At 51.0% G+C, this 11,713-nt stretch overlaps 1 protein-coding gene across 1 annotated transcript in view; it reads right to left on the reverse strand.

The window, feature by feature from the left end:
• LOC135259020 (forkhead box protein O6-like) overlaps positions 1–9,860 on the reverse strand; it is a 41,140-nt gene extending 31,280 nt beyond the window's left edge. Inside the window, exon 1 of the mRNA XM_064342883.1 lies at positions 6,900–9,860. Within this exon, the coding sequence (XP_064198953.1) occupies positions 6,900–7,397 (498 nt within the window). The 5' untranslated portion in view covers positions 7,398–9,860. The remainder of the gene's footprint in view (positions 1–6,899) is intronic.
• Positions 9,861–11,713: the final 1,853 nt, after the last annotated feature.

An 11,713-nucleotide genomic window follows, 5' to 3' on the forward strand; every position in this document is an offset into this window, starting at 1 on the left:
ATTTATCCGAGCTGTTTTTTGCGGAACATACTGTACTCTCTGAAGAGCTAGCAAACACCCACCCCCTCTCGTCGCCGCCCCACTCACCCCATCCCCCCCCCCAAAACAAAAGAGTCAATGGGTACATCTCAAAGCTGGCAGCCAGAATGTGGCGGGGGGGGAGGGGGAAGGGGGGGGGCACGTGGTGATGTTAAAACGTTGAAGCGATGCTCCCCACAACCGTTTTTTTTTCGCTGTACTTTTTGAGACTCATTAGCCTGGTTGTTGTGAGAACACTCACTGAGTGAGTGGATGTGCTCACGCTCTCTCACACCGTCACTCGCTCACGCTCTCTCACACCGTCACTCGCTCCGGATAAGAGCGTCTGCAGAGTGAATGTAATGTAATGTAATGTAATGGGGGGGAGCGTCTCACGCCAGAGACAATGCTCAGCCTCAGCCAATCAGCAGGAGGGGGCAGGGCACAAGCGTTTCATCCAGCTCACAACACAACGCAACAACGTAGCACACCAACACACCGCAATGCAACGCAAAACAGCGCAAAATAACTTCGCCTAAAGCAACAGCGTAACACAGTGTAACACAGCACAGCAGAACACAGCGTAACACAGCACAGCATAACACAGTCCACAGCGTAAACAGTACACTAACACAGTGTAACACGACAGCTAACACAGTGAACACGTAAACACACACAGCTAACACAGTCAAACAGGTAAACAGTGGAAGAGCGTAACACAGTGTAACACAGTGAAATGCAGCGTAACACAGTACAACACAGTGTAACACAGTGAAACGCAGCGTAACACAGTACAACACAGTGTAACACAGTGAAACGCAGCGTAACACAGCGCAGCAGACGGGTCCTGTCTTCGGGGGGAGGCTTTGAGCGAGCGCTGTGCTGGCTGCCTACCTGTTTTAAATAGAGCTCTTAATAACCCTCATTACCTGGGAGGGGCTGCGTCTGGACAGGTTCTGAAATAACACCCGCCAGTGTCAACCCCCTCATTTAGGGGTTGCGTAAGTCCCCACCGACCGGGGTGAGTTCGCTAAAGATAGCCGGGGGGAGGCGGGCAAGGGCGGGGGGGTGGGGGGGTGTGTGCCCCTCCCCCACACGGCCGTAATCTCCAGGGCCGTCCCAGCCGCCAGATGCTGCCATGGCGACGCTCGCCAAACAGGACGGGCTCGCGGCCAAGCGGCAGCGATCGGGAGGAGGAGGGCAGGGTCACGGGTGAACCGGAGTTCACACAGTCGCCTGGCAACCCCAGAATCGCCTGGCAACCCCGTAATCACCTGGCACGCCCAGAATCACCTGGCACCCCTGGAATCACCTGGCACCCCCACCCCATAAACGGCTGTGTGATCGTGGGGTACGAACCCTCCATGGGGGGTTGGCATGGTTGGCACACCAAAAAAAAACAAAAAAAACACACAAAAATGTGTCCCTTGACTAATACAAAATATCTCCAAAATAAATGGATCAATGAACTACAACTAAAATGGTGAATTTGCATGTGACTTTACTTGAGGCAAAGAGGTACAAACCAAATAAAACATGGGGGACAACCCTGTACTGAATATGAAACACATTTCTGTACAGGTACATATTTCATATACATGGGAAAGGTTCTGAACCTGAACAGCTCCAGTGAAGAGCCTCCCGCCCTGTGGACGGATCGCGTGAGACTGCGTCCCTGAGTGCGTGCTAAGCGCTAAGCGCTAAGCGCAGAGTCACTAACCGCCACCGGAGGGCCTCTCCAGGGAGGGGGCGGGGCTGCGGATTTAGGCAGGGTCCCCTCGTCCCGTCGGTCAGCTACAGCTGTAAACTCTCCAAGGCCGGAAAACCCCAAAACCACGGCTCAGCCAGGAACCAGAGCTGGATCACACAGCCCACCCCACTCCACCAGAGCCCCCTCCCCCAGGAAGGCAGGCTCTAAGTGGGCAGGGAGTCTAGGCGAGCCCCTGGATCTAATCAGGGCCTCCAGCTGTCCTGGGGGGGGGGTACGGTTTAGAGGACTCTGGTGACCCCCGCACCCTCACCCAGCCACTCTCAGTCCCGACTCGCCCAGTAAAGCGCTACAGTCCGCTCGCAGTGGGAGATAATGACCCTGAGCCAGTTAATAATGCTAGGTTTTCAATGCTAATGACTGGGATTAGCGCTTAAGATAGACCACGATACACAAATTATTGTAGAGGCCACCGATTGGCTGCAAGGGCACTGTGACTGCGCTGAGGCGAAGGCAATCTCTGCCACGCACTGTAGCGCAGCAAATGATAGCGTGGCGTAGCAGAACAAAGAGTAGAGTAGAACAGCGAAGAAGAGCCTAGCATGGCATAGCACAGCACAGAAATGAATAGCGTAATGTAGCATAGCATAGCATAGCACAGCACAGAAATGAATAGCATAGCGTAGCATAGCAGAGCATAATGTAGCATAGCACAGCATAGCATAGCATGGTAAAGATGAATACAAAGTACCATAGCAAAGCAGAGCATAGGAAAGAACAGCATTGCAGAGTATTGCGTAGCATAGCGTAGCATAGCAAACTGGCGGATGAAAGGCTAGCATAGCATAAAACAGCGCAGTAGAGACGGAATAATTTATGATGGCCTCTGTTTATCTCCTGGGCACCAGGTCCACCTGTCCTTCTGCACCACTTCCAAAAAAACTGCTCTGAGCCTCCCTTACAGCCTTCAGAATAGCATACTACTGATGGAATATACTGAATGGGTGAAAATGTGTGTGTGTGTGCGTGTGTGTGTGTGTGTGTGCGTGCATGTGAGTGTGTGTGTGTGTGTGCGTGTGCGTGTGTGTGCATGTGTGTGTGCGTGTATGTGCGTGTATATGTGCATGTGCCTGAGTGAGTGTGTGCGTGTGAATGTATGTGAATGTGCGTATGTGCATGTGTGTGTGCGTGTATTTGCGTGTGTGTGAGTGTGTGTGTGCAAACGTGTGAATGTGTGTTTATGTGCGTGTGTGAGTGTGTGTGTGTATATGTGCATGTGCCTGTGTGTGTGAATGTGTGTGCGGTATTGGTGTGTGTGTGTGGTGTGTGTGCGTAGGGTTGGTTAGGCAAGTTCGGAGTGAGCTTGTGGGGAAACGCACTCATTCTCGCCACAGAGGAGGCACACATGGAAGTGATAAGACACTTCTTTCTCTCTCTCTCTCTCTCTCCCTCTCTCTGTCTCTCTCTCTCTCTCTCTTTCAAACACAAATCATTTTACAGCTGTTTATATACGCGCTTATTTAGTTGGGTGGTTTTTCATAATATGTTAGAAATTCCCATTTCAGTGATTTTTCGGGGCGGAGTCGTGGGGGTGGGGTGGGAACCTGGAAGGGACAGGTGCACAAGATCAGTGTCCGTCGGGGCACACCGAGGCGTGGCACACGCAGGGTAGCGGCATTTACAGATTTACAGGGACGATGGTCGTCCCATTAAAGCATCTGTCTGCCCCCGATCCCCCCCCCCCCCACACACACACACACACACCAAAGAAGAAACAAAGGACAACAATAGGAAATGCCTGAAGCATTTTTCCCTCCAAAAAAAAAAGAGAGAAAAATTTGGGCGACACCCGCTACCGGACCCGCTGGGCCATGGGAAACATCGCCCCGTGACAGAGGGGCAAAAAAAAGTTGTCAACAACGGGGGCGAGGGGGTGGGGACAGGAACTCTGAGGGAGAGGGGGCACTCAGACCTGGGTCAAATACATCTTTTGAAGTACTTCAATTGTTCAGATGCTACTATATAAAAAAACAAACAAAAAAAAAAACATTAAAACACCTCATTCACAATCCCTGGGAAATTTCAACAAAACATGTTCTCATACCAAAACATATGCAACCTGAGGAATACTGGCCTGAATAATATCGGGTCAAAACTGTGGCTTCTTTCTAAAAGGAATCCCAGGAATTTTACTGCAGTTTGAACGGTCACAGTTTTTAAGATCACCCTTCCGCGGGTCACCCATGACAACCAGAGGGGAGGGGAGGGATCAGCTAGTGCTGCGACCAGAAAGTCGCGGGTTCGAATCCCGGAGGGGGAAGGGGGAGTGTCTCTGTTGGCCTTGGGCACAGCGCTCAGACTGGCCTGCGTGAGCCGGCAGCCAGCGGCGGCGCTGCACAGCTGCACACGGGCACTGAGCGCCAGAGGGCCTGAGTCACGCACGCGAGCAGCAGGCGGGTTCAGCGTGCTATCTGGCCCTGGCTCTGCGCTGGAGGGTTCAGCGTGCTATCTGGCCCTGGCTCTGCGCTGGAGGGTTCAGCGTGCTAGCTGGCCCTGGCTCTGCGCTGGAGGGTTCAGCGTGCTCTCTGGCCCTGGCTCTGCGCTGGAGGGTTCAGCGTGCTATCTGGCCCTGGCTCTGCGCTGGAGGGTTCAGCGGCCTCTGGGCCCTGGCTCTGCTGGAGGGTTCAGTGTGCTCTCGGCCCTGGACCTGCCCTGGAGGGTTCAGCGTGCTATCTGGCCCTGGCTCTGCGCTGGAGGGTTCAGCGGCTATCTGGCCCTGGCTCTGCGTGGAGGGTTCAGCGTGCTATCTGGCCCTGGCTCTGCGCTGGAGGTTCAGCGTGCTAGCTGGCCCTGGCTCTGCGCTGGAGGGTTCAGCGTGCTATCTGGCCCTGGCTCTGCGCTGGAGGTCAGCGTGCTATCTGGCCCTGGCTCTGCGCTGGAGGTTCAGTGTGCTCTCTGGCCCGGCTCTGCGCTGGAGGGTTCAGGTGCTATCTGGCCGGCTCTGCGCTGGAGGGTTCAGCGTGCTATCTGGGCCCTGGCTCTGCGCTGGAGGGTTCAGCGTGCTCTCTGGGCCCTGGCTCTGCGCTGGAGGGTTCAGCGTGCTATCTGGCCCTGGCTCTGCGCTGGAGGGTTCAGCGTGCTAGCTGGTCCTGGCTCTGCACTGCAGGTGGGCGGCAGAGAGGGATTTAACACAGGAGAGCAGAGACAATGTTCTGAGGCTTCAACGTCCCAAACGCTGAACCGCACACACGCAGGGGTCCTGCACAAAATCCTGGGCCCTGTGCATACGCAGTCTCTGTGGACCCCCTTAAAACTATAGACCAAAGCAAAGGCTGTAGTCCAGGGATTTCGAGCCACCCCCCTGCCCCCCCCTCAACCCCCCTTCAGGGCCTGTAGGAGTCAGTTCCAGTATTCCCTATTTTTCCCACTACAACACCCCTACACACACACAAACACACTGTTATCTTTCTACAAAATATCTTTCCGCAAGTACTCTGGCGTTTGTGTTAGTTACTCCCCGGGGTTTGTGTTAGTATCTCTCCTCACTCCACTCTAAATTCAAGCCAGGCAGTGTTGGGTTCGGGATTTGCACATCGCAAATCTCGCACCATAAGCTATGTGCTACTTGCGTTCTTTTACTGTCTACCGAAAACAAACATAAATTTGGAGTCTTCCTGCTCAAGGAAACGCGAGAAGGTTCACAGACGTGCGCGCGCACGGCGACTCTTCCCTTCCCTTCCCTTCTTCCCCCCTTTCAAAGAAGCGATTTGCCTGTGTGAGTCCCAGGACGCCCACGGTCTTGTTATTTCACATTCAAGTGGAATAGTCAACAGGCAAGGCGAATAATTAAAATGGAATAGGCAGCCGCTCGTGCAAGGTAGTACGCAACAAGTGGCGTGCGCAGTAGAACTGTGGAAAATGCAGATGGCAGAGAGGAATTCCTGAGAGACCCAAAGAACAATGAAGTGTGCACGGAGAGGCACGAGATCTATAAGTGAAACGGAACAAACGGTTATCCTGTAAACAAAAAAAAAACCGCCTTCGTTAAAGGGCAGGATGGTGAGGGGAGAAAGCCTCGTGCTCGCTCCCTTAATATTTTTTATTAATATCTCCCTTAATAAAAACAGGTTTTGCACTAATTGTGCTTTTAATATCTGAAAAAGGCAAGACTGGCAGTTAAATGAGTTATGAACATATGTTTTTTTCCCCTCTCTCTCCTTGTCTATCCGATCTGAGTATTCTCAAAATAGATTCTGAAGTACCGAAGCAAACGTGTACCGCTTAAATTGTGTCTTGGTTCAAAAAAATAAATAAACAAAACGGGGGGGGGGGGGGGGGGTGAAAAGTTGGCAGCGGATCAAGAAGGGTTAATTCAGGCTGCAGAGCGAGACGGGTGGCGATGCTCGTGCAGCGTAGAAACCCCAAGCCGTAGACTCGCGTCCCGGGAACTGGCCGAAGCCAGTCAGCTGTCAAACCATGTGTCCCCCGGATGACCCTCTGTCCCCTTTCCTCAGCGGCTCGCGTGAGGGGAAAGGGGTAAAAGCTCCAGACGCGGCTCTTTAATAGTGGGTATTTAATTGGGGTTCCGCTGGCCGTGCCCAGTTAAACCTTTTTCATTGCTCGCTTTATTTAATAAACCCATAATCCGGCATCAGCGACACTTTTAACGTTGACACCTAATGAAATTCGATATGACACGTAAATATGGGGAGGGGGGGGCGGAATGAGGGTGGATAAACATTTGTATGTGCACCGACATCTGCACGCGCAACCAAAAAAAAAAAAAAAAACGATCCAAAGCAACAATGATTACCACCTCACCCCACCCCATTTTGACACAATTGCAACTGTGTGTTGCTTAATTCGGGTAATTGTCCCGTGCCAATGGAACGCAGACGTATTCCTACGAGAATGAAAAGACAAAACACCTGACAGACATTATTTGCCTTCAAATCAGTTGCCCCTCGTGCTCGCTCCACAGAGCACCAACCGAATAGGCGTCTAATGAAAATGAAAATGCAAAGTAACCCGTTTATCGGCAATATGATAGCGGTTAATGGGCAGTATCGCGTAGCTATTCTCGGGTTGCAACGTCAAAAAACCACAATGCCTCCAATACATGCTCTGGAACAGCCTTCGTCGTTATTCTCGCGGCAGACAGCGCGCGCCTCACCTTCCAGCCCGCCGAGCTGTTGCTGTCTCCTTTATCCTTGAAATAGGGAACGAATCGGACCATCCAGTCGTATATTTGTGACAGCGTGAGTCTTTTTTCCGGGGTGCTTTCGATGGCCCGGGTAATGAGGTCCGCGTAGGACTGGTTACCCCACGCGTTTCGCCTCGAGGACTTGGCTTTGCGCAACTGACCGGCCACGTCGAGCGCAGCGCCGGCCAGGCACGGGAGGGCGCCGGCAGCGGGAGCCGGGGCGCCGGCTGGATGTTTCAGTTCCGCCGGCGCGCCGCCGCTTCGCTCGCCTCTGCATGCGGGAACATTATCCGGCTCCACCTTTATGGAAGACAGTGGGAGACCCCCGGTAACCTCGTCTCCTCCGGGGAAATCCTCCGGACATGGCAGCGGCCAGGTGCAGGACCGCGGCCGGCTTTGTGGCTCGAAATCGGGATCGATTTCAACCTGATGCGCCTCCAGTTCGTTGTCCTCCTCCATCATCAACATTTATCCTCAATTACACAGGACCGACAGGGGTGGAAAATTTGTTTAAATAAATCCAGCGGGCGTTTTTGATTATTGTTCCTAATGCTAAACGTCAAAAACCCCGTTCCTCAGCAGAGATGATACAGTCTGGTTTGATAAGGAATTAGGCGAGTATCTCAAAGAAGCCGGCAGCGTCGGGAAGAACCATTATGTACGGCTAGCCTGCAGTATCAGAGACTGACATGCAACGACAACAGTAGCAACAACAGTAGTAATATTCTTTCTCCCATTTTCGTCTCCAATCTCTCTGAAATTCTAGTCCCCGAAATGGTAAAAGTCGTAAAATTATAAATTCAGCCTCTACATTCCACAGTTACACCGAATCCAAGATCCTGTCAATGATGAAATAAAAAAACATGTATCCCTTCTTAATCGCGCCGGTTGCAGCAACAGATGATCATTCAGTCAGCGAAGAAGGTCTGGTCGCAAGCAGTCAAAAAAGATCCACAAAAAATGTGAAAAGAAACAAAGACCAATCAATAAAGATACACGTACTTCGTTTTGAAAGGGTATTTTCCCAATTTGTCCCCCCAAGTCTAGAGATCGCCGTCACCTCGGCAATTCGTAACTGGCGATGCACGCGCTGGAGCACACTCACGCAACTGCTAATATCCCACCGTGATGACAATTAGACTCTTTAAAAAAAATCGGGTCGCGTGAATCATTTATAAAGCGGCAGAATTCCAGACAAAATCAGCCAAGCAGCTCCGGTCCGCTGAAGCCTCTTCCATCCCAAGCGTCCTAGCCCCGATCAGATATGTCATTTCACCTCAGTGTTTTTTTATTTTTTTTTTATATTTAGCGCTGTTCTAATGATTTTCCAAAAAAAAAGTTACAAAAAAAAATTGTTTTGTTCTTGCCTTCGCAGTCCTATACACACACACACACACAACCTAGCGCCGTGATTGTAAAAGGATGACGCGCTTGGGTTATGGGGTTTAATAAATGCTGCTATCAGATAATTGGGCGAAGCTTGAACGAAATCACTCCCTCCAGAACAGGTTTTGCAGGGGGGAGGGGGGGGAGACCGCGAGCTGCGACAAGACTAGCCAAAACTAGCGCCTCTTCTCCCCGCGTTAATCCATAGGCATTGAAGGGAATGTGGCGATTTTATATTCTCTCCTCATACAAGACAAAACCCTCACTACGAGTAGGGAACGGCAGCCAAAATCCCCCCTCCCCACGCGGAAAGCGGGAGGCGCCCACGGTCTCCTTTGCCAATAATGTAAGAATGTGTCATTCGCCGTGCCAGCTGCCACAGCGCGCGGGTTATCCGGGGCACGTTCGTAAATTCGCCGTCTCATTCAACGTTAAATGCCGGATTAGAAGAAGAAAAAAGACGTAGCAGGTCACACAGTCGGTGCTGTGATTCCCATCCACACTCTGCCATCCCGTTCCTCGACTGGTGACATGTTGTCAAGCCTCGAGTAGTATTCCTCTCCCAAATTCGTAGTATGTAGTACTTGGCAACCTGTTGCTATGACTATAGGTCGCTAGGCGCTTGGTGCTTATCCAAGGTCTCTGTCCGTCAGGATGCGCTGCTGCAGAATCGTTTCTCGGGTTCGCGGCCGTGGATCTCTGTTCCCAGCACAGAACAACCAAACTCCGGGGATGTGCTTTGCCGGCACAATTAGATAGATTTAGTCGAGATTACGGCAGATTAGATGAGCCGAACTCTAATCCGACACCAGTCGCTCGAGAAACGAGAAAGATGGGGATAGAGGTATTATTGTTATCTAGTTGAATAACGCACTGCTTAGAGCTACCGGGAAGCGAGGTAAAATAGTTCTCCGAGACATCATCCCAGCGACTGACCAGCGGCAGAATGTGTCATAGCGGCGGCATCGCCTGCTCACGGTCTGTGTCTTACTCCAGAGCAGCGGGCGGAATTGTTGTGGATGTCACAGTCAATAGCAGCCCGTGCATGACCCACGTGTGTTACTCTCTCCGATTGCTACATTGACCGAGGGGATTCCGCCCACGCCGCGAACCACAGCGCCGCCTCCTGATTGGGTTGAACTTGACAGCCAGGAACACTCGCTGTTCCCTGCTTTACGACGATTGGCGCTCCTCGGCTACTTCACGCCGCCTATTGGCAGCCGTTCCAGTGAAAGGGGGCTGGCACATTTCCCGTGCAGCTCTTTCGCTCCTTTTTTTTGGTGGAAAATCCCCCAGCGGTGACGTCACTCATTTTACTATTGACAGCTGGTTGTCAAGGGCGACCATAACCTCAAATGCTCCTCCGTGAAGTGCTCTCTTCATGACTGAACTGATCTTTCACAACATATAAGCGGAAAGAGGGAAACGGGGATAAAGAGAGAGACAGAGTGAGTGAGAGAGTGGGTGGGACTGGAGATGTAGGGGTAGTAAATAAGAACTAACACGAAGGCTAATTAAAAACACATGGACCAGTGGTTTTGGAAAGTAGATTTTTAGGCACCGCAGTTAAGTTGTAACAAGAATGCGGCATGACTCCCGCCCTGCGGAATGAAAACACCGAGTCCCTGCCAGCACGAGACCGAGTACTTCGTTTTAGCGCGCAGACACCGAACCAACTCGTCACATCGAGACGGAGTTTGTAAAAAAAAAAGGACACCCCGAGTGGTTGTACACTTCAAATCTGGCATTTGACTTTCAAAAAAGTAAATAGAGTCTGTCGATCGCGTGGTGCAAGAACCGCCGATACCTGCACCTTTGCCAATTTGACACGCAGACAGAGATGCACGTGATTTTAAAATAATTACAGTGGAGTGGAACAATATTATAGCGTACCTGCATGCATGAACACCTGCTGTGATTTTCTTTGAGCAGCACCGCTCATATGCTTTTCCCAAAGGCCTTGCTGTTCTGAGGGTTGGGGGGAGGGGGGTGCAGGCTAGGTTGTTTCCCCATTTCCTGTTATTCTGTACAGCGTCTTGGTGACAGTGTCTCTGTAAAAAGTGTTATACAACTGAAACCCTGCTAAATTTAATTTAACAAACAATTTAATAAGCATGAGTATTCCCAGTTTTACGCGCGAGCAGGACCCTAAGAGATCATAATTTTAGACGAGCAGACAGATTGAAATTTCGTGGGTGTACGGTTGGGCCGACGTCTACTGGGGATCAGCCATTTCATTTCATTTGTGGACAGGAGGACAGCTGGAGAGGCAGTTGAATTACTCTCTCACAACCCCGTCTCAGCAACTGCCAGGGGAAAGATGATGCGCGCGCTAAGATGCGCAGTCATCTAGTTCGTTTCCTACGATCGTTATCCGAAACAAAGAAAAACTTCCGTAAACCTGCGCGGTAATAAGGTTCCACGAGCATGAGCTCGTGCATAAGCGTGCAGGTGTCAAAGAGTAGGAGCCCGCTGCCTACAGGTCTACATATTTCATGGTGCGTTACAACAAATAATTTCCCACAAATTCTCAAATTAACGGTATTATTGTGGCTGCTGTCTTGACCAAGTTTCAGTGGAAAAACATTTTTTTATTTTTTATAATAATGGACATTCTATTGAAATAAAGGGACACAATTCACAAGACTTCCCGTTGGAATCGAGGAATAAATTATGATCATTATTATCTTTTGTTACATATTGTTTAATTGACCATGAACAGCAGCTCTGAAAAGCGTTCTTCGACGCACCTGCGTAGCCGCCGGCACGTACCCACACGCTAGTCTTTTTATTTAATTTTTTTTTTTCGGCATTGGAATCAGGTGAGAGCGCGCCGCCTGTGAACTAGGCGGAGTGGAATGTCGCGGTGATTCACACTTCGGAATTCGTTCCCTCATTCCGCACGGGCACACGGTGCACACGGCATTCTCTTTACCGCAGCTCCGTTGCCAAGGCGCGGGCGGAAGCTGAGCCGAGCGGCCTCCGCGAACCGGACTTCCAGCTTCAAAAATCCACCGGGGGTTCGGCTCTTGAGAAACACACGCTGGCTTTCAGCTTTAACACATCGCCCGTCACAGCGCACACGTACACGGTCTAGGAATGATAAGAACTGAACTGCTGCAACACACACACACACACACACATAGAAATAATTACACATGCCCATAGAAACACACACGCACTGACACGTCCCATTGCAACACAAAATCACAAACAACACAGTTAGAGGGACATAGAACCGACATAAAGAGAAACAATGATATGTATATTCTCTCTCTCACACTCAAACACTGACACTCAGACACACGCACACACGCACACACACACACGCTCACACACTGACACTCACACACACACTGACACACACACACGCTCACACACACACTCACACACTGACA

This window comes from Anguilla rostrata, chromosome 1, assembly GCF_018555375.3.
Source record: "Anguilla rostrata isolate EN2019 chromosome 1, ASM1855537v3, whole genome shotgun sequence".
In the NCBI taxonomy this organism is placed as follows: Eukaryota; Metazoa; Chordata; class Actinopteri; order Anguilliformes; family Anguillidae; genus Anguilla; species Anguilla rostrata.